General features: G+C 34.7%; 2 protein-coding genes across 4 annotated transcripts; one reads left to right on the top strand and one right to left on the bottom strand.

Moving 5' to 3' along the window:
* Positions 1-171: 171 nt before the first annotated feature.
* Positions 172-18,516, top strand: LOC129804889 (cullin-1). 3 transcript variants are annotated; one of them, XM_055852608.1, is made up of 7 exons: positions 172-395; positions 885-1,072; positions 1,142-1,227; positions 11,047-12,598; positions 17,462-17,802; positions 17,880-18,099; positions 18,165-18,516. In XM_055852608.1, exons 2-7 carry the CDS (start codon positions 1,016-1,018, stop codon positions 18,243-18,245), a joined length of 2,337 nt encoding a protein of 778 aa, XP_055708583.1. In that variant the 5' UTR covers positions 172-395; positions 885-1,015; the 3' UTR covers positions 18,246-18,516. The 3 variants fall into 3 exon arrangements, with proteins under 3 accessions (XP_055708583.1, XP_055708582.1, XP_055708581.1); XM_055852607.1 differs by having other exon boundaries at positions 189-395; positions 949-1,072; XM_055852606.1 differs by having other exon boundaries at positions 189-449.
* A 4,006-nt stretch (positions 18,517-22,522) lies between these two features.
* LOC129804958 (translation machinery-associated protein 7 homolog) lies at positions 22,523-23,067 on the bottom strand. Its single transcript, XM_055852753.1, has 2 exons — positions 22,949-23,067; positions 22,523-22,848 (listed from the first exon to the last, which is right to left on the bottom strand). Exon 2 carries the CDS (start codon positions 22,824-22,826, stop codon positions 22,632-22,634), a length of 195 nt encoding a protein of 64 aa, XP_055708728.1. The 5' UTR covers positions 22,827-22,848; positions 22,949-23,067; the 3' UTR covers positions 22,523-22,631.
* Positions 23,068-23,503: the final 436 nt, after the last annotated feature.

The raw sequence follows: 23,503 nt of genomic DNA, 5'->3' as shown, positions 1-23,503 counted from the left end.
GAGAAAGCTATTTTCATAAAAATTTGATCAAAGTACCCAAAAGGCAAACAAGAGAATCACAAGGAGTTGTACTTGTTTCGCTCTTTTCGTCTCTTCGGGTGGTCTTCGGGTAAAGAAACCTTCCAACAGTTGCACGAAATCTTCCGAAAATTGACATTCGTGCAGTTGCGTCAAACTTCGGCAGTCTTCGTTGGCACTCGATGTAGATGCAGAGACGGAGCCTTTGTAGTGGAGAGAAGAAAATTAGTGGTGTCGTGCATTGGAATAAAAGTAGAAAATATCACTTTATAAGTTGTTCTTTCTCAGTAAAACCACCTGTAATCATTGCATTGAGTATCAAGGTGTACAAATAGCTAAGAAATTGTGTGCTGTGTCATCTGTGGGGTGATCTGTGGGTGAGTTTTCATTTCAATGACTCTCTGAGCCCCTCACACCATTTCCGTATTCAGGTAGAGACTGTCAAATATTTCTGGTTTTCCACCAACATCTACCTGCCCTTTTGTCCAAAACACCATCAAAATGCCTCCTATTTGGTCAATAAGTCGATACCCCAGATTTGTGATAGATTGATTGTGCGTGGAACGGTGCCCCCTTCATGAAAATCCCAATTATTCACGCACAGAGTTCACTTTTTATGGTGGGATTGCAAGCCTATGTTTTTTTATATTCACCCAAATGGGCGCTCTCTCTCTTGTTGCAAAAATTATATCACAGTTGGATACGAAAAAAAAGCGCCAACTCATGAATTATTCACATCCAGCAAGCCAAAAGAGAGAACTGAAGAAAAATTGCCCTGCCAAAAAAGATACAATTTCCAGCTGAAATTGTAAACAATTGGTACAAAGGGGGGCCTGCTCATCAACTTCTTCTGCATTGTCTTCCAGACGCTGAGGATTTGAGGTTGTGATTTGACTTTTTCTGCTTGCTGTGATTCCGTCGTCCTTCCAGGCAACCATCATCCCATCCAGCAAGTGCAGAGTGTACAAGAGGGTGAGAGAGGAGAGTGCAAGAAAAAATGTCGAGACAGAGTTCTTTGGGATCAACTGGCCTCAAGCCAATTAATCTAGAAGAGGTTTATAAGTTCTCACCCCTCTAGCCCTTTCATCCTCTACTAATACAGACCCTTTTATCCTCTGTGTAGATTTGGACTGATCTGGAAGATGGTATCAATCAGATTTACCTGCGGGAACGCAATCTGATCATCAAGCGATATATGGAGCTCTACACGTGAGTCTTTTCCTCAATGCCTTCCATTTCCCCATGAAAAAAAACCCAAAAAAAAACATTGGCAAAGAAGTATAGGCTTCCTTGAACAATTTTTAATAATTTATTTTAAAAATCATCCAATAGGATGAGAATTCTCAGGCAGCCATCTTGATACGCCCTTGAAATCCTTTATTCCTATTGGTATCATTTGTTTTGCAGATTGACCTTGATTTATGATAAGTTCAAATTTAAAGAAAGTCCTTTAGATTTGCAAAAATATTTTTATTGCACTAATTTGCTAAGAACTTTTATTGGAAGATGCTTTTAAAACATCTCCAACCTGCTGAAATATCTGCACAATGGAAAAATAATCATAAATTTAATAACTCACTCAAAATAAGACCTAAGTTTATTTTTCTAAAATTGAGAGACCATAAACTTTGAAATAAGAAATAGAAAAACTAAGTCTGCAAGAAAGATCCTGCATGGAAGCAGGAATATTTCTATCTCGATGATTGAGGGACTTGTGTGACACTTGCTCTTAGGGTGTCTACACATTGTAAGAATTTTTCGTCAAAAATTGCTCTTTTGAAGGAAATCAAAAGAGCGTCAAAATTCTGTCAAAAATGCAATTTTTGACGAAAATTGCACCCAATGTGTAGAGCCCTTTATGGCCTCTACACATTGGGAGCAATTTCTGTCAAAAATTGCTTTTTTGAAGGAAATTCCCTGCAGCGTTGTAGGGGGAAACGTCAAATTTCTGTCAAAAACGCAATTTTTGACGAAAATTGCACCCAATGTGTAGACGCCTTTATTGACGATTCTCTAAACAAAAATACAAATTGACATTGAAAGGGGTAGGAAAGCGACCCAGACTTTGCGAAATGCTCGACCTCGTGACTTAGATGCTATACTGCAAAGGTGCTTTAGCATCATTTACCGTTTATCGGTTCTCATCTCAACCGATTTGATCCGATTCAAAAATCTTTCAAAAGATCCCCCAAAACAGTTTAAAAAGTTAATAGGATTGATTTTCAGATAAAATTTTTATCGGTTATAAACCGGTGCATTACCGATTCAAAACCGATTGAAACCGATTTAGTTTTATGGGAAATTCCAAGACCTTTCCAACGACCCCAAACATGACTCCATTTGCTTGATAAATGCGCTCTCTAGTGTCCTTCTTTCGCGTCCATAGGGTCATATATGACCCGGGGAAAAAAGTTTCTTTTTGGCTATTTACATTAATTGAAATCTAACTGGAGTCTTGAGAAAATGAGCCAAGAATCTTACATCCTTCTATTATGATGTCGTGCACGAACAGATAGATTTCAATTAATGTAAATACCCAAAAAAAACTTTTTTCCCCGAGTCATGACATTACCCTATGGACGCGAAAGAGTTAAACTTTGACCTTGAAAAACCGTTATTAGGAATGATTCGAACGGAAAATCCATGGAATTTATCCGCTAATATTCCGCATGGAATTCTGCGGAGTTAGCAGCTTTTTTTCGCATGGATTTCCTTGAAAAAAAAATTCCGAAGTATTTTCTTGCAATTATCTAAGAGCATTCCGTGGAAATTTAAACAAAATTTCCAATGAATATTCCGAGGATATTTTCTGGTACCTTTCCGGCCAAGACTCAATGGAAGTAAACGCGAAAAATCTGCAATTATTTTTCGCCCTAACGCTATAATTCTTGCGAGCTAGACATATACTCAAATGAACGAAATGGTAGCAATATTTTCAACTCTAAAGTAGGACTGAGTGTTCATCTGATAGATGAATACTACAAGTTCCAAGTTGCCAATTAGCATTGATTGTTCATTTATTTATGGATGTTTTTTTGTGGAAATTCTCTATGCAAATTTTACGCCATTTTTAATCAATTTTTGGAATTATTTTGAATAAAAATATTAAAAAAAAAATCCACTGGAAAAGTCGTGGAATTCCGTAATATTAAACCACGGAAGCCACTAAGGCCGTTGCATGGAAATTTCCACGGAGAATTTCGTAGAAATAAAGAGGAATGATTCAACGGTACTTTTGTGTATGGATGAAATGTTAGCCTAGGTAACCTCTAAAACATTATCTGAAAATAAAAAAAAAATCGCACAACACGTTTTCTAGGAATCCGAAAAAACAATCCATAATTTCAGACTGTGGAAAAACCTAAAAGAGCTTATGGGAAGGTGAAGTGGCTTTACGCATGCCTTAGGTCCTCGACTCACTTAAGACTTAGGCCGAGAGACGGCTTAGTGCAAAATGATAGAAATCTGGTCTAATCATTATTTCGAATATTATTACGCTAAGTCGTCTCTAGGCGAATCCTCAAGTTTGTCAAGGCCCTTAACAGGGGCCCATCAATCCTAACAAAAAGTGAAGCTATTTTTCAGTTTTCCTTTTAAAAATTTTGCAGATATTGCACTACGACTTAAACAAAATTGCTCGTAGTTCTTATACTATTTCGGCGAACATTATGAAATATGTATTTTTAGATAACTTTTAATACACGATTTCGAAATATATCAGACTGATAAGTCAGTTCTCTTTAGGAAAAAACTTGCTAATAGTCTTCAGTGCCTCTATGCAAAAACGTATGGAAAAATTAAATGTCGAGAGGCCCTTGCCCTTAGTTTTGAATATAAAGATTTTTAAGACGAAAAATAATTATTTACACTGAGTTAAAATAACATTCCGGAGATCTTAATTTTACCCTGCAGGATTGATCCAAAATCGGTGTAAATATTACCCTTTTTAGGTGTATTGGGGGTTAAAGTTACCCCTTTTTCATATTAATTTTACCGTTAAAAATATGTAAAATTAACATTAAAAATGTTGATATATTTTTACACCTAAAAAGTGTTAAAGTTATGAGGAAAAAAACTTAATCGTACCCTCTTTTTTTCTCAGTGTAGGAATCGTCCTGTATATTTTCATATAGTTAATAGCCAAGAAAAATAACGGATTTAATTTGAATGTGATTGATATTCAATTAGCAAATGAGTCCTGAATAAAAATTAAACTATGTGAAACTACCCCATTTTCCCCTACCCAAGGGAAAATACACTCGACTCTTCGTTATCCGGCTGACGTGGGGACAAAATGACATTTTGGTTTTTTGAATCTGGTCAACGTTTTTTTTTTATATTTTCTGCTGTGGGAATTTGTTTTCTGTCGAAAAACAACAGAATTTTCTTTGTGGTGTGTTTATGTTTCATTTTGTAGCACGATTGTGTGTCAAAAACTTTGATAAAATGAAAATAACTCATTAATTCACCCTGGATAAACTGCATGTTTCGTAAAAAAATCGTTTTGAATACATCAACCGCCAGCGTTTGGCAGCTGTCACCCGGATAATGAAGTGCCGGATAACGAAGAGCCGTGTGTAGCTTATGACTCTAGAATTAACCTAAAAAAAAAACATTTGGAATTTCATAGATTAGTTTATTGCCTTCATTTTCTCTAAAATTAGTCTTAATACATTTAAAAATGATTTAAAAAAAAGAGAAATTGCTTTGGGCCATGACCCTCTGATTCTCCTAAAAATCCTTGTTCTTCCGGAACTCTTCTTAGTTCTTTTCACATCTTCTTGTTCGTAGAGGCGACACTACTTTTGCATCGTACCTCTCTAGAAAATACAAGAAAAAAACTAAGAAAAAATATGAAATTTTGAAAACAAAGAAAAAGGCCGAAATTGCAAGCAGGCCGAAATTTGATACATTTGCAATTCCGGAATAAATTGGAGTACGACATTTTGATGAGTTCAAATACAATTGGGAATTTAAAAGAATTATGAATTAGTAGAATCACAAAATAAATTATTATTTCGTTTGCTCTCTTTTAAAGAAATAATTTGTAGTAAATCTCGTATTTAATAAAGATACAATTTCCCCCTAATCTTCCCTCCTTATTTTTTGCTTTGTTTTCAAAAATATTTCAATATTTTTTCCATACTTTTTAATTGTTTTTGATTTAAAATAATAAATTCTAAAAGAAAAGTTAAAATCTTTTAGAAGTCCTAAGATTTACCATCTTCAGGTAAACTCAACTTCAATACTTTGTCTTGGATTGTTTTAGTTGAGATTTGTTACAAACTAACATTCAATAAAAAAATCTAGATCATGTATTTCTTTAAAAATATTATATCGTTTAAAAATATAAAACGATGGCGCTATTTACTGAAATTCTAAGTTTCCGGAAAAGTTTTATTGCTTAATGTATCTTGAAACTCTTAATTAAAACGAAGATATAAATTTTATGGATTTTATTAGGCGGGAAATTTCCAGTGCTTTTCTAAAGGATTTAATGAAAATTGAACAGCTGGTTTTTAGATTCCCAATATTTATTTATATCATTCATATCATCAATATTATATTCTCTAAATATTTAATCTAAAAACAAATATTCGATGAGCTCTCCTCAATATTGAACTCTACATATTGATCTATAACGCTAAATCATCCGGTTTCTTTTATCTAATTCAGAATATTGAGGTCATACTGTAAACTAAAATGAAGCTTCAGTTTTTGGATGTACAAAACTTCATAAAGATCTGAGGAAAAGTAAAGAAGCATCTTCATAAGATAACTCGCAAAATTTGTGAAGTTTTTTTTTAGTAAGGCTTCATTGTTCTTTTCACAAAGAGATAAAAAAAACGGGTGATGAATGCTTTATCGTGTAGTAAATGCAGAGTGTATCTCTTTTAGAGATAAAGCATTCTTAATAACAATTTGGTTTTAGTCATTCATGAATTTTGCGCAGGATTTGGTAAATGGCGCGTTTATATGCGTAGAAAAAAGAAACAAGAACAGTTACTTATTCGTAATTCACAAAAAATATGCGTTTCCTGTAATAATTAAAAAAAAAAGTTTGAGAAGATTTATGTGATAATAAAGTCAGTTTTTATTCGTTTTTATAAATAAAACCATCAATTGCTTTAGAGAAATTTTGGAATCTACGCTAACTAAAAGAGCGATGGATTTATGTCCAAATGAAAATCAAGGACTTAGCCGGAAAGAAAAGGAAGTCTATAAAACTTTACTATATTCTGTTTATTTCCTTGATAAATCTTTAAGCATTAAAACTTTTTTATCAACCTTTATATAGTCTGTTTCGTAGTCATAATACAGTCTTCAGACCCTTAAGACCTAAGACTTAGCCATATGGCTTAACTTCCCTAATGCATTAACATGCGAAATTTCTGTGGAAATTGATTTTTATAACTGAATGTAAAGAATAATTGTTCGGAAAACTCTACAAATTCAAATGATCGAGGAAATTCGGAAACTAGGCTGAAATTCCAGTCTGAAGCCGGCATTAGAAAAATATCTATTTTAAAATGTCAAATTTCTTTGGCGCTCTTGAGCTAAATTGTTTCAAATTTTACAAATCTTTGAACATTGGAAAATATTTTCGGAAAAAATTATCATTTTGACGGAATTTTGACATTTTTCCTTATTCTATTTAATATTCTATTCTATTTAATGAGCTTTCAAACAATCTATTATGCGATTAAATTTCTTTATTATGGCTCCGGAACACCTTTTAGATCGGTCAAAGTTCATGAAATCAAAATTCGCGTCCCTTTCTTTCTCAAAAGATTTGCATAAAGGTGTCTACACATTGAAAACAATTTTCGTCAAAAATTGCTTTTTTGAAGGAAATTGGCTGCAATGCTGTAGGCAGAAACGTCAAAATTCTGTCAAAAATGCAATTTTTGATGAAAATTGTTCCCAATGTGTAGAGGCCTTAAGTCTGTCCTACTCTTTCGGACTCCAAATTGGACTGATCTAAATCTAATTTGGTTTGATGTTTAAAAGAAAAAGAAGAGTACGAAAGAGTAGGATAGATCATGTACTAAACTTTTAAAAAAGAAAGAAAGGGATCTGAATTTTGACTTCATGAAGTTTTTCTGATCTAAAAGGTGTGCTGGAACCATTAGAACAGATTTTTCAAATTTCACTTTTTTTGCCAAATTGTACTATACGTTACAGGAGCACAAAAATAGTTTTCTTGTAACGTTTTTTTGTTTTGTTTTGTAAAACAAGGGACTATCTCTTAGAAATTGTTCTGTTTATTCATTCATTCTGTCTGTCCATTTCCACGCCTAAAGGCCAAAAAGTTAGAGATAGGGACTTGGGACTTTCGGGAGACCATCATAAGTCAACCCAGGAACCATTACACTCAGTCCCGGCATTATCCACTTCGGGATTATGTACCTGAAGGAATTATGCACATACAATTATGCAAGTTTGCCTACCTTTGGGAGTCTAATTTATGAAATCATTTTTGAAATACGCCAGAATATATACTATTTTGTGATGCGGGAAATTTTAAAACAGTGTGCTTCTTTTTCAGAATAAAATTTTATTTTCATTTATTAAAAAAAAATTTAAATATTCTAACCATTTATTGAAGAACTCTGGTCAAAGATACTGTTTGTTTTGATGAATTTCTTTTTTTAAACAATTGAATCTTTTTGTTTGGACTACTTTTCCGGCGTTATCACACTTGCACATTAAAATTTTAATGTGATTCACATTAATTGTCGCTTGTGAGCGTCCAAATATGTTATTTGTGTCTTTGAGTCACTTAATATTTGGGGTTTTTCTATTTATTGATAAAGACAGGGGCATGACGTTTCCCATGTTTCCCATATGTTTCTAGCGAGCCGAAAAAACTTTTGAGTTAAATTGCTGTTTTCTGTCATTGCAGAATGAATTAGCAAATAATACAAATACAAAATACAAGCCAATTTAATAAAGAATAGGCAACCGAAAACCTCAAATTGGCAACCTACGTAGTTTTGAAGATAACTCGTGAAATGTGTACGAAAACAGGAAAGAATTTACACTAAAACTGGTCGCATTTTTCAGAGATAATGTCACCCTCCTGGATAAAGAAGTGGACTTGGCCTGCAAAAATAAGTTTAAATTTATCTAAAGCATAAATATTTTTCACATTAAAAAATTAAAGAGAATATCGCATTAATTTTTCGCATTAATGCTATAAATCAATTTATATCAAATTTTGCGGGCCAAGTCTACCTTTTTATCAACAAATAGATCAAATTTTGAATATAAAATGATTCAAACACACAAATTACACATTTGGACTCTCAACAGCGACAAATAATGTGGATCATATTAAAATTTTAATGTGCAAGTGTGATAACACAGTTACTCCGTGTGAATTTCGTTCTACGGCCGATTCATTCAAGAGAAATCTCCTGTTAGGTATGCAATTTTTCTCGATGCACAAAGTCATTTCGCATATTTTTTTAGGTCCCGAAAATTTGCATAATGCCAGGACCGAGTGTATCATGTCCCTTATTTTCCCTCCATCCTCCTTCCGCTCCAAAATCATATTTTTTTTCATTTTTGGATATGTTTTAGAGATTATCCAGATTATCCAGATTTTAGAGGCGGACATTTCGTCCTTATACAAAAATTCCGTTGAATAATTCCTAATAACGATTTTTCAAGGTCAAAGGTTTAAAAGGCTCTAGAGCAGGCCTGAGCTCGATAAAAGTCGTCTAATATCGGAAATTTTGTGTTGATAACCCAGTAATAAAAGTTCCTTGTTTGAACACCGTTCAGCAAACGCGTTTGGAACAGGGTTCGGTCCAATGTAAATCCTTACGAGCTGGGAAAAAGCGAACGCGGTTGAAGCAATAGTTCTCTTTGATGGCCACCTCTTTCTGAGCATTTGGGAGGCCGCCACCGTCGCGACATGTCGAACAGGGAACTCTATCGTTGCTGGGAATTCTAATGGAAATATGCAGATAACTGTGCTGGTAACACTAATCCCGCTTATTCACGGTGCCATGATGAATATTTTTGCGGCAAAGACATAATAGATAATAGAAAGAAAAAACTCACATCAAAAGAAATTGTCTTCTTGATATCTTTGTCGGAAGACGGGTAGCTCTTCAATACACACCCTTTTACTTGAATCTTGCAGAAATACAAAAAAATTAATGTAAATATCACTTTAAATGGAAAGTTTCTTAAATTGCGCGCAATTTGACTGTGAAAGAGAGATAAGAGATACAAATAACTCTAAATCTAAATCTCTAAAATGCGTCAAAATATTTTTTTTCTCTATTTTATCCTTATTAGCAGGCCGTGTCTCTTCTTGTAATATGTACTTTTGCATTCCTTATTAACCAAAATAATGTTGTATCAAAGGATTTTTCTCAAACCTATCCTGAATTTTGAGACAGCTCAAAAGAATATGAGTCTTTTAGCTCAAAATTTCACCCCGATGTTTTTGTTGTAATATCGACAATTATTTACAATTAACACAAATAGCTGTATTCAACTAAATTATAGAAAGGATTTTCTTGTGAAAATGATTTAACTTAAGCAATTTTAACATTAAAAAACCTCTTATTTTTTTACGTGAATTTTCGCGGCACTTCGAAGAATCTCAACAGGCGCCACCAAATTCACTCCCGGCCGGAAAAATGTTATACAATATTAGATAAATATTATATACTAATAGGGAGAGTAGGCCTACTATAGTCGGGATAGTAGGCCGATTGTAGGTCTACCCTCCATATAAAAGACTGTGTCGTTTTACTAGTGGAAGAGACTTTTTGCCAGCATTAGTATTGGTGTGTACGTGTGAATCACAATTACTAATTTTTTCATCTGATGAGGCCATTTTCTTACAGGAAACGTAATTCTTAAGCTTCATTGGCTACTTTTATGCCTCTTTTCGTATAAGTCTTTGCAAAATAGTAAAAAAAAATTGCACATTTATTTTCGATGTTATTGTGGCAGTGGAACATATCAGAGACACTGTAGAATGAATGGAACATATCTCGGACAATTACAGGGTACGAATATCATATATTTTTAAATGTACAATATAATACAAATCGGACTCAGATTTTTGTCAGACTAGTATCATGGAAATATGTTATAGCTCCGATTTTGTTCCGGCCGGGTTCGACTTTTCTTTTAGCTCAGGCCTGCTCTAGAGAGCGTATTTCTCAACTAAAAGGTATCATGTTTCGAATCGTTGGAAAGGTCTTGGAATTTCTTTCATTTCTGAAGCGGTTCGAATCGGTTATGAATCGGAAATGGACTGATTTATAACCGATAACCTAATTTTCATCTGAAATTCAATCATATTACAGTAGACTCTCTCTCAATCGGAATATGGGGCAAAATGTCATCCGGTTTAGCGATAGAATTTAGCGTCAAAGCCTTTGTAAATTCCACAAAAAGCGCTCAATTATAAAGGATCACGATAAAATAGGAAGAACCACCACGAATTTGAGCAAATTAGCTTCATAATTAAGCGTGAAAACTGTCAACACAATTTGTCGCCCGATTGAGTGAGAGTCTACTGTACTCCGAAGATATTTTGGGCAATATTTTGTATGATTTATAAAACGGTTGAGAACCGATAATCGGTAAATGATACAAAAGTATTTTTGAGGTATATAGAATCGATGTCACGAATTCAAGCATTCAGCAAATTTGTTGTTTTGTTTTTCTACTTCAACTACCCCTTTCATAATTTTTAATATATTCGTTTTACGAAAAAAAATGTCAAGTTTCAGAACAATTCATGTTGTTTTTTATCATCAGTATATAGAGCCTCTCCCAAGTCTCACAATGCTGTTAACTAATAGAAATATTTCATTTTGTGTATGACTAAATAAGACTTTATTATTAACTGAGTTTAATTGCATTACATTCACACTGAGAATTTCTCAATATTAATTGAATTATGGGGCTGATGTAACTTGCACAGTTTTGCTGCTTTTGCTCTTGTGTATGACTATGAGTCAATCTGAAGTGGCGGTAATTGTCCTTTTGCAGACATGTATACAACTACTGCACGAGTGTGCATCAGCAGACGGGCCAGGGAAGGTCAACGGTGTCTGCTAAAGTGGCAAAGAAGGGTACAGGGACTGGATCAACTGGGGGTGCTCAGTTGGTGGGTCAAGAATTGTATAAGCGTTTGAAAGAATTCCTTGAGCACTATTTGAAGAATTTGCTAAAGAGTGGAGCTGATCTCATTGACGAAGGTGTCTTGACATTCTACACTAAACAGTGGGAAGAGTATCAGTTCTCGAGTAAAGTGCTCAATGGGGTATGTGCTTATTTGAATAGGCATTGGGTGAGGCGAGAATGTGAAGAGGGTAGAAAGGATATTTATGAGATCTATCAATTGGCACTCGTGATATGGCGAGGTATATTGTTTAAGGATCTCAATAAGCAAGTGACAAATGCTGTATTGAAATTGATTGATCGTGAACGCAATGGGGAAACAATTAATTCACGGCTGGTATCCGGTGTGATAAATTGCTATGTTGAATTGGGACTCAATGAGGATGATCCCAGTGCTAAGGGACAGAATTTGTCGGTGTACAAAGAGAGTTTTGAGAATATCTTTTTGGAGGATGCTGAGAGATTCTATAATCGTGAAAGTACGGATTTTCTGAGGCAAAATCCGGTGACGGAGTACATGAAACGTGTAGAGCAGAGGCTCAATGAGGAACAGAAGAGGGTTCAGGTGTATCTACATGAGAGTACACTCGATCGTCTGGCTAAGACGTGCGAACGTGTCTTGATACAGAAGCACCTTGAGATCTTTCGGACAGAATTCCAGAATCTTCTGGATGCTGATAAAAATGCCGATTTGGGTAGAATGTATTCGCTCGTGGCGAGAATTGAGTCCAATATTGGATTGTCGGAATTGAAGCAAATCCTTGAGATACATATTCACAATCAAGGATTAGCGGCTATTGGGAAATGTGGTGAAGCTGCAGCTAATGATCCCAAAATTTATGTTCAGACTCTGTTGGAAGTGCACAAAAAGTACAATGCTCTAGTTCTAACGGCCTTCAACAATGACAAGGGCTTTGTGGCGGCCCTGGATAAAGCCTGTGGCAAATTCATCAATACAAATGCCGTTACAACGGCCAGCAAAAGTTCAAGTAAAAGTCCTGAACTTTTGGCCAAGTACTGTGATTTGTTGCTGAAGAAATCCAGCAAGAATCCAGAAGAAGCTGAACTTGAGGATACACTGAATCAAGTAATGGTGGTTTTCAAATATATTGAAGATAAGGATGTCTTTCAGAAGTTCTACAGCAAAATGTTGGCTAAGAGACTTGTTCATCATATGTCAGCCAGTGATGATGCTGAAGCTTCGATGATCTCAAAGCTGAAGCAGGCATGTGGCTTTGAGTATACCAGTAAGTTGCAGAGAATGTTCCAGGATATTGGTGTCTCGAAGGATCTCAATGAGCAGTTTAGGCAGCATTTGGTCACCAATAAACTGCTCAATGAGATTGACTTCAGTATTCAAGTGCTGTCCAGTGGATCATGGCCATTCACACAGAGTTTCACTTTTTCACTGCCATCCGAGGTGAGTGCAATCTTTTTATTATTATGCTTTTGTTTGGGATTTTCTACGTGCTTGGGTGATTCGCAAAAGGGGATCAACCGATTTGATTTATACAGAATTTAATTGTTTTATACTCAATAAAATTATTCTGTCAATTAAATTTGCAATTGCAAATTAATTATTATTTTATTTAATTATTTTTTTTAATGTTTGAAGACGATTTTTTTCATTAACTTAAAAAAACTGCAAAAAAATCTTTATTGATTACAATAAATAAAACGGAGTAGAAAAATTTTCTAGAAAATTTTTAAAGAAATAGGCTAAGTGTACCAAATTCCGGCCAGTTTGCAATTTCGGCCACCTTTTTTGTTCCTCGAATTTCCAAAAATTTTTAGTTTTTACATACTCTAGAGATTATACAATTCAAAAGGGCAAGGAACTATGAGAATGAAGGTGGCCGAAATAAGCCACCAAAGCTATGTCTACATTTTTATTCATTTTAAAGTGTATAAGAATGATTTTCAGAGTAAATAAAGACGATAAACTGTCTACAAGGTTCTAAGCAACACTCCTAAAGTAGAATGAATAAAGAAATCAATTTCTATTAAAGATATTTCATTTCAAACTTGAGACTGGCGCTTGCATGCAACTATGCCGAAATTTGGCACACTTACCCTAGATAAAATTGATTCGACGCGATTCTTAATGGCTTCGGCACACCTTTTAGATCAGGAAAATTTCATGAAATTGAATTTCGAATTCCTTTCGTTCTCACACACTTTGCGTATACAGTAGACCAGGGGGAATGACATTTCCTATGTTTCCCATATGTTTCTAGCGTGCCGAAAAAACTTTTGAGTATATTAGCTGTTTTCTGTAATTGTAGAATGAATTATCAAAAAATACTAATACAAGATAAAAGCCAATTTAATAACGAAGAGGCAACCGAAAACCCCAAATTGGCAACCTACGTAGTTTTGAAGATATCTCGTAAAATGTGTACGAAAACAGGAAAAAATTTACACCAAAACTGGTCGCATTTTTCAGGGCTAATGTCACCCCCCTGCAGTAGACTCTCTCTCAAATAGGCATTTGGGGCAAAATGTCATCCAGTTCATCGATAGATTTGGGCGTCAAAGCCTTTGTAAATTCCACAAAAAGCGCTCAATTATAAAGAATCACGATGAAATAGGAAGAACTACAGCGAATTTGAGCGAATTAGATTCATAATTAAACGTGAAAATTGTCAACAAAATTTTTTGCCCGATTTAAAAAGAGCCGATTAAGTGAGAGTCTACTGTATCCATTTCATTCTGTTTCACTCTTCTTCTGCTTTTATACATCATAATAAATTCAATTTAGCACAGCCAAATTTGGGGTTCGAAAGAATGAGATATGCGGTAAGTGGTTCGTGGTCCCCTGTAAAGAAAGAAAAAAGGAATCTTCACAGAAATCGGTTAATAAACATTAGAGATAGAGTCCGGTCCATTTGAACATAGTAACGGGCGGGGTACAGTGGGTTGGAGTTGGGACAGATGGGATCCACCATTGGAAAGATCTCGATCTCAATCAGGTACAATACACTAAAATATCATCAAAATTGTTTCACAAATACCAATAATGCAGTCCGGTCAAGGTATTTTTTTTTAATATAGCTCAGGTCAGGTCAGGGAACATAGAGGGTGGAGTGCGACCCATTGTTGGAAAGGTCACAACCTCAGCTACAATATACTAACATTTAGGGCAGAATCACATTGACAGTAAAATGCTCACCGTCACCGTCAAGGCCCTCACCGTATTTCGTTAATTTACGCATTTTCATTGCTATTCTTGTGCAAATTCTCAATTACCGTATTGACTTATCTCATACTCGGTGGCACTAGGTGAAAATAGTATAAGAAAATTGAAGAAATAAAACGAAAATGCGATAAACGGTAAGCAAAAAAAACTGTAGGATTTTTTTGCTACAGTTTTTCGTACAGTTTTTTTGCTCACCGTTTATCGCATTTTCGTTTTATTTATTCAATTTTCTTATACTATTTTCACCTAGTGCCACCGAATATGAGGTAATGTAACACGGTTATTGAGAATTTGCGTAAGAATTGCAATGAAAATGCGTAAATTAACGAAATACGGTGAGGGCCTTGACGGTGACGGTGAGCATTTTACTGTCAATGTGATTCTGCCCTTAAAGAAAAAGAACCGTCTAGTTTTTGAAATATTCGACTTCGAATTTTCAAAATATATTCGACATTGAGTTTTCGAAATTCGAAAATAGTTGCTACTTCACGAGAGCTTTCCAAAACACCAAAACTTTCCAAATTTTTAGAATCAAAGTCAGAGATATGGCTATTCGAAAATTAAATTTTTGACTCCTTGTAATTCGGATCAGGAGGGTCCAGTAGGGGAATTCGAGAGAGAGTGAGTTCGAAACGTGACAATGCCAATCGAGCTTTTTGTGTCATATCATATGAATTCGAATATGCAATTCATTGATTTTTTTTTAATGAAATCCCTTGACTTGATGATTTTATGAAAATACAGTACGTCTTTGTTTATTTGTTTAACTAAATTTATTGTCATTTGAATTGCCAGAAATCTCAAATATGTGACTTCTGACAATGCCCACGTGAGCTGAAATGACAATGTCACGGCTACAGAATCGTATTTTCGAAAAAGCTCTCCAAAGATTCAAACCCAATTTGTTATATGGAATTGCTAGAGCGTTACAGAATTCGCCTCCAGTAGGGGAATTCTGTAATTTTCGTGGCATTGTCACACGTGAATTTGAAACGTGACAATGCCAATTGAGCTTTTTTGTCATATCATATGAGTTCGAAAATGCAATTCATTGATTTTTTAATGAAATCCCTTTACTTGATGATTTTATGAAAATACAGTACGTCTTGGTTGATTTGTTTAACAAAACTCATTGTCATTTGAATTGACAGAAAACTCAAATGAGCCCAAATAGAAGTAGATTTTGATTCTCCAATAGTGTCTTGGATTAAAGGTAAATTGAACTCTATTTGCACAAAAAGTCGTTGAAATTCGAAGAATTCAAATTCAATTTCGAATTTTCATACTAAATTTTCGAACAAGGTGGGGAAAATTTATCAAATATCACACTAAAAAGCTGGCAAAAGAGTTACTCAGTAATTATGGAGTGATTAAATACTGGGGCAAGAACAGTAAACGTCGTTGTTCTCTTGTTTTTCCTCACAACCATGTGAAGACCGTCCCATTTTGACACTTGAGCACTTCGAAATTCGAACAGGATGTGACATCACCTACTTTTAGCCGCCCATCGATATTTAACTTTTGCCGAAAACCGCTTGCCGATATCTCATTCCGTTTTCTCGCCAAAAGCGTTTGTATTACTTAGAATGGGCCTGCCTGCCGGACAGACCGCCACGAAAATCGGTGTTTGGCAGATACGATATTCGTGATCTCTGGGAGACAAAACGTGAACATTTTTTGAGTCCGATCTAGCTAGGTCGCATTTCACTTCGGACCACAGAAGCTGAGACTGTTAAAGAATTTCAGATAAAAAAGCGATAAACCGTCCCAGCTTTGGGAAGTGCTCGAACTCTCTCTCAAGAATAAACTCTCCGTAAATTATTTTTTCGCATGATTTTTAGGTGCATACCAGCTTACTATCGACTAAATTTATTAATAAATAAAAAAAAAAACAGCATTTCGAAATTAAAAACTTAAGAAGAGCCAGAAGAGCACATTTTAAAACGTTTTAGCATAAGTACTTAGCATACGGACATATAGAAAAGTAAATTCGAGAAACGTATACCTGATTCATTACAGACTGAAACCAATGTTTTTGGATCGGAAATCGGAAATTTGATGGGCTTTCAAAAAAAATCAAATTAAGAAAAATCAGTAGAGAAATAGGCCATTCAATGCTGTTTAATTTTGACCTTCGAAAATTCGACATCGAATATCGAAATGTTTTTCGAACTTAGGTTTCTAAGGACGAAATGTTCACAATTAGGGGAAAGTACGCTCCCTTCGAACGTTCTTGCCTTCAAATAATGTGATTTTTTTTAGTTTTCCTAAGAGACTTACACATTGCCATTAAATATTAGTTGGCTTATCTTCAATTATTGATAATTCCGGGATAATTTAGTGTAAATCTCTTGCGAAAAAGTTTTATAGAGCTCTTTGCAATAACCATTCGATGCTCATTGGGCTTTAATGTCATCCTTCTTCCGATTTTTACCACAAAAATTTGTAATGATATTGTCATGCTGTTACAGAATTCCCCTTCTGGTTATGAATCGGTTCATATTCATAACCGATAACTAATTTTTATCCGAAATTCAATCATTTTACTCCTAATGTGTATTTTGGCAATATTTTGAGTGTTCTATAAATCGGTTCAAATTGGTTGTGAATCGATAATGAACCGGTTATGAACCGATAAGTAATTTTTGTCCGAAAATCAATTTTGGAGGAATTTCTGAGTGGTTTATAAATCGGTTCAAATCGGTTCAGAGCGGTTAACGGCAAATGATGCTAAAGTACTTTTGAGATATGACTAACTAAGTCACGAGTTTAGCAATTTACATAACGAATTTGATTTTTACTAATCAACTTTAATAAACTTATCAAATAAAATTTCTCAATAAAGAACATGACAGAAAAGTATTACAAATATTTCAATTCTTATTTTATATCATCTTCCTTTTATAGAAGAGCAAAATTCATATTTTTTAACGCATAAGAGAGCCAAAAATCTTACTCAGAGATTTCTCTTAAAAGAGAAAGATAGTTTCTGAAGCATTGAGTTATCCACCAGAAGATTAAGCATAAAAATCAAAAGGGTTATTTCACCTTTAATTTTGTGCTTGTTTTTTTTTTTGATGGTAGTTGGAACGCTCAGTACAAAGATTCAACAACTTCTATGCCGGCCTGCATTCTGGCCGGAAGCTGAACTGGCTGTACAACATGTGCAAAGGTGATTTAACAACGAATTGCTTCAAAAATCGCTACACCCTGCAGGCCAGCACCTTCCAAATGGCCGTCTTGCTGCAATTCAATGAGCAGACGAGCCTCACAGTGCAGCAACTTGGCGACAATACAGGTATCAATCAGGAGCACCTTGTGCAAGTACTGCAGATTCTGCTTAAGGCAAAATTGCTCACATGCGCCGATGACGAGACGAATCTCACCAATGACTCGCTCATTGAGCTGTACTTGGGCTTCAAGAAGTGAGTTTGCGAAATGGAAAAAAGAATTTTGAATGGGAATTTGGCTAATTGGTTGATTTTATTTTATTTTATTATAGTAAAAAATTGCGAATCAACATTAACTTCCCGCTGAAGACGGAATTGAAGGTGGAACAGGAAGTGACACATAAATACATCGAGGATGACAGGAAGATTCTCATCCAGGCGGCTATTGTGAGGATCATGAAGATGCGAAAGAAGCTCAATCACACGCAGCTTGTGGCTGAAGTACTCAATCAACTGTCCACTAGGTTTAAGCCAAAGGTTCCGGTTATTAAGGTAAGTGAGATGTTTTTTTTTTCTTTTCTTCCGCAGTCCGGAAACTGGACATTTTGTTCTTGCAGAAATGCATAGACATTCTCATTGAGAAGGAGTATCTGGAGAGAATGGAAGGTCAAAAGGATACATACAGCTATTTGGCGTGAAAACATTCACAACAAGAAAAAGAAAAGATTTAATATCTCGAAGGAAAAGAAAGAAAGAAAAAAATAATGACGAATAGTCCTATTGATGACTTTTAAATTAATGAGATTTAATTGATAAGGAAGTGAGATAGGTAAATCTAAATTCATGTTTCTGTTTCTCATTTATTTTTGCTCTGTTTACAAAATTCATTTAGTTACTTTATATGCTCTTCTTTTTTTTTGTAATCGACGTTGTAAAAAATCATTAAACTTTTCTTAGTGTAAAAAAAAACATCACTTTGTGAAGTCACTCTGTGGAAGGTTCTTATTTCCTTTTTTTGTTGGATGATCGCATTTTGAGAATAGCAACAGGTTTTGCATTAGGAGAAATTTGTTTTGTCCTGTTTATTTTTTGGAAAAGAAAAAAATCTGAATAATCTGAGAATTAAAAATGCGTCTTTCAATTTTGAAATCAACTTTTTAGTGAGGGTTTCCTGCTTAAATCCTGCAAATGGATCAACAATAGAACTTTGTGGTGAGTTACTCTTGAAATAACTTTCAAAACAAATTTGAAACACACCGAGAAAAAAAACTGGGGTGCGATTAACTTTTTTCCTCATAACTTTAACAATTTTTAGGTGTTAAAAAATAATCAACATTTTTTAATGTTAATTTTACACCTCTTTAAGGGTAAAATTAACATGAAAAAGGGTAACTTTAACCCCTAATACACCTAACAAGGGTAATATTTACACCGATTTCAGATCAATACTGCAGGGTAAAATTAACATTTCCGGAAGTGAAGCGTGAGAGGCAATCTGCAAATCGACACTGATTTTGAGATAAAAATCGGCAAATCGGCACTATTGTGCCATGAAATCAGAATACAAAAGATTATTTGTCGAGAAATATTCAGATCGGCACGTTCCTTTTAAATTACCAGAAGATCAGCACAATTTAGGCGGAAGATCTGCAGAGTTTTTCCAAAAATCGGCAGATCGGCACTATTATGCCGAGAACAGAATGATTGAAATGATTTATCGATAAATTGTCAGATCAACACGTTCCTTATAAATTGTTGGAGGACTAATACGCGTTTGGGGGAACATCGCCACATTTTTTCCCAAAAATCTGCATTTCGACTCTGTTTGCAATGAAAACAAAATGATTAACACAATTTGTCGAAAAATTGACAGATCGGCATGTTCCTTTTAAATTACCGGAACATCAGCACGATTTTGGCGAAAAAATGGCAGATTGGTAGAATTTTTGCAAAAATCGGCAGATTTGCACAATTTTGCCAAGAAATCAAAATGGATAATACGATATGCCGACCAATTGTCAAATAGGCATGTTCCTTATAAATTTCCGAAAGATTACATTCAGTTCTTTAGGATTAAGCATATTTTCGGGACCAAAGCAAACGCGCAAAATGACATTATGTATCGAGAAAAATTGCATACCCGCAGGAGCTTTCTTTTGAATAAATCTTCTGTAGAACGAATTTTACGCAGAGTAAAAGTAGTGAAAACAAAAAGATTCAACTATTTAATATAGAAATGCAATTACAGAACTTTTGGCCAGAGTTCTTCAATAAATGGTTGAATATTTAAAAATTTTACCTTAAAAATAAATTAAAGTGTTGTTCTGAAAAAGAAGCACAGTGTTTTCAAATTTCCTGCATCGCAAAATAGTATATATATATTCAAGCATATTTCAAAAATGATTTCATAAATTGACTCCCAAATGGTAGGCAAACTCGCATAATTCCGGCATAATCTTTCCAAAAAATCGGCAGATCGACATTAGTTTGCTATAAAATCAGAATGATTAACACAATTTTTTGAAAAGTATTCAGATCGGCACGTTTTTTAAATTACCGGAAAATCAGCACGATTTTGGTAAAAAATGGCAGATTGGCAGAATTTTTCCAAAAAAAAACGGCAGATTGACATTTATTAAACCGTGAATGACACAGTTAACTACCAGTTGATTAAAACTCTCCGATCATTTTCTCTAGCCAGTCATTCTGAATTAGTGTGCACGGGTTTCAAAACATTTTTTCATATTTAAATCGATTCATAAATCATCACAAAATTTACCTTAGAAAAAAGAACGATTTCAAAGCAATGCAATTGAATATTCGACCTGAAGAGTTATTGTCGAATCCATAACTGCGTTCGAAACGTTATGAAGGAGACGGGAGGATGAGGTGGAATGAAAAAGGAGGATAGGTTTACCTAGGCAGACTTATGAGAAGGGGGGGTCACCGAAGATCGGAAGTTGATATCTCTTACCGTTTAGCTTCTAGATCGAAAAAATATATATACACGGCTAATAAATAAAAATGTTTGAACAAAATAAGTAACTTTCGGGAACTTTGCTGACTCATTTCCGATTGAGTGTGGTGCAGTTGGGTTAGAAATTTTAAGACCTTTCCAAATTGTACAAACTGAAGCAAATCGTTTGAGAAATAGATCTTCTGAAAAAGTAGGTAGTAACGGTAGTAACTTTGACCTTTAAAAATTTGATGTCGAACATTTTTTCGGTCGCTAACAAGGGTGTACCAAAGCCCATTGAAATCCAGTCAAAATTAGTTTGTTCAGGCAGCGTTTTGACGGTTTTGACCATTGACGAACAAGTGAATTTTGTGGAATATATGCTACGGGGGGAGGGTACAGATGGGAGAAAATGAAGCAGCTGATGCAGTCAATGATACCCGAAATCTTTTTTTTTTTTGTGAAAGTGGAAGGGGTTCTCAGAAGATGCAAAGCCTCTATCTCTAACTGTTTATCCTCTCTGGTGACGATCGGAAGGACAGGCAATCAGCATGACGTCAATTTATTTGCAATTCTTTAATGTTTTAAAAATTAACCGAAATGTTATTATGTCCAACGCACAATAACTTTTGTTTGTAAATATGTTTTCAAAATTTCCTATGAGAGAAAACGAGATAACTAGATCTCTGTTTCATTCACTCTCATTGAAATGTCAAAAACATGTTTACAAAATAAAAGTTATTGTGCGTTGGGCATTATGCCCAACGCACAATAATTTTTGTTTTGTAAACATGTAATTGATATTTCCGTGAGAGTGAATGAAATCTAGATCTAGTCATCTCGCTCACTCCCATACCAAATTTTGAAAACATGTTTATAAATAAAACTTATTGTACGCTGGGCATTAGAATCCAAAAAGGATCAAACTTTTTTTATAATACGGCTCCTTGTGATTCTAGCAAGAAATTATCTTTAAAAAATGCTAATTTTAAATTCCTTTTTTTTTCTTGCCAAGATTATTTCACTATTTTTGGGAATTTAAAAAAGTAATATGCCTTTGGCACAACTTTTAGATTAGGAGATTCATGAAATCAAAATTCAAGTTGCTTTCTTTCTCAAACGTTTTGCATTGTTTATCCCGCTCCCGCAGCACTGTTTTGCTCCTTTTGATCATCACAAAAACACAATTTAGTCCAATCAAATTTTGGATTAGTTGGATCAATTTTGGATTGGACTAAATTGAATTTGTTGTGATGATCAAAAGGGGAAAAAGAGTGCAAAAGCGGGATAGATATATGCAAAACGTTTGAGAAAGAAAAGGAAGTGAATTTTGATTTCATGAAAATTACTCTAAATCTAAAACTTGAACCGATATAACTTTGACTTGTACTGGTCAATTTTACCAGATTAACTGCGCAATCTACTATGAGTAAAAAGTGATCATCTGCCTCACAAATTGAGATTGAAAAAAATTATTGTACTCCAGCTTCTTCGGTAATTCTGGATATTCACCCGATTATTCCCAGAAAGGCTCAAAAACCTAAAAATAAATTATGCAAAATCCCTTTTCAATTAACAGCATTAACAAGAAAATTTAGTTTTTTCTAAAAGAATTCTGGAGGATGTGAAAATCAAAATTAAGCAGATTTCCTTGAAAATCTAATTAGTGCCCTATTTAATCTCCACAAGAGTTACAAGACTCAATCAGATATTTTTTTTACAAAATCGAAAATCAACAATTTCACAGGCATAGTTCCTCTTTCTGGGCGGACAAGGATTGGTATGGGTATCTAGGCAGGGCTTGGTCCTTGCTTCCTTCAAAATCTACAACAATTTTTTTGTTCGTGATATCTTCAGGATGTTCAGGATTAACCAGACTAATCTGACTTGACCCACAAGGAAACATTATTACTAAAGTCCTTCAGATTTTGTTTAAAAAAACCTCTTTCCAGAAGAATCCCATCTCACCAAGAAGCACGTGGTTGCCTGGCAATTTTCAACTAATACAAAAAACTTTACTAAACTTCTGTAAAATTTGATTTATTTGGGCAGAAGCGGTATAAGATTTGTCAGTGAGAGATGAAGTGGAGTGTGGTCAATCCTAGCTGGAGGAATGACCAGTCTAAGACTACTTCTTCCCAGATTTTTTAATGCCTCCCCCAGTAAGTGGTCCCTTCTGGCTAGCTTTGGCTTTCATAGCCTCGAGGGCCTTCTGTTGCTCCTTCAGCTTCTGTTTGTGAGCCATATCATCTTCATCCAAGTCCTTGTTGTCTTTTTTGGGCTGCTTCAGGGGTTTCTTCTTGCCACCTTCACGTCCGGACATCTTCAGCAATCACAAACACTCACTAAATATCAAACATAACCACAAAAGTATGAGTATTTTTCAGGTATTTGCATAGCAATTGTGTTCTGTGGAGTGAGGTGATATATCCAGAGGTGCCTTACCAAGTAAATGCTGAGAAATGCGTAGAATTGGAGATATGGACAAAATTCCGGAGCGCGATGGAAACGTCACAGCCGACACTGCAATCTCTCTGCTATACCCTGGAGAAGACTTCCTAAGTCTATGTTTCTTGTGATTCTTTTGTTGACCATGATCAAACACGAACGGATAAAGTTAAAAAATTAAGGAAATTTAGAATCTTAGTTTCTTTATCTTCTCGATCTTCATGATGGTCGTGATAGTCACCCTCAAAATTTTATTATAATTTTTTTTTTAAACAGGAGATCTACAACATTTCCAAACGGAAAGCCGATAAATGTAGATCACAGTAAATTAAGAAAGTTAATCACATCCGATTTGGAATTTATGAGCTTAACTCTACGCATTCTAATTTCTAAATGATGACCAAAAAAGGAACCATTTCCTCTTTAAAAAAAAAAAAAACAAAAATAATAAATAGTATGGGTTTTTTTGAATTTGTTCAATGTCTCGAAAATATAATACAAGATTTTTTTTGTAGAATTAGTATAAAAGTTTTAAATAAGATTAAAGACATA

This window comes from Phlebotomus papatasi, chromosome 2 (genome assembly GCF_024763615.1).
Source record: "Phlebotomus papatasi isolate M1 chromosome 2, Ppap_2.1, whole genome shotgun sequence".
Lineage (NCBI taxonomy): Eukaryota > Metazoa > Arthropoda > Insecta > Diptera > Psychodidae > Phlebotomus > Phlebotomus papatasi.
This window is presented reverse-complemented; position numbering and strand designations above follow the sequence as displayed.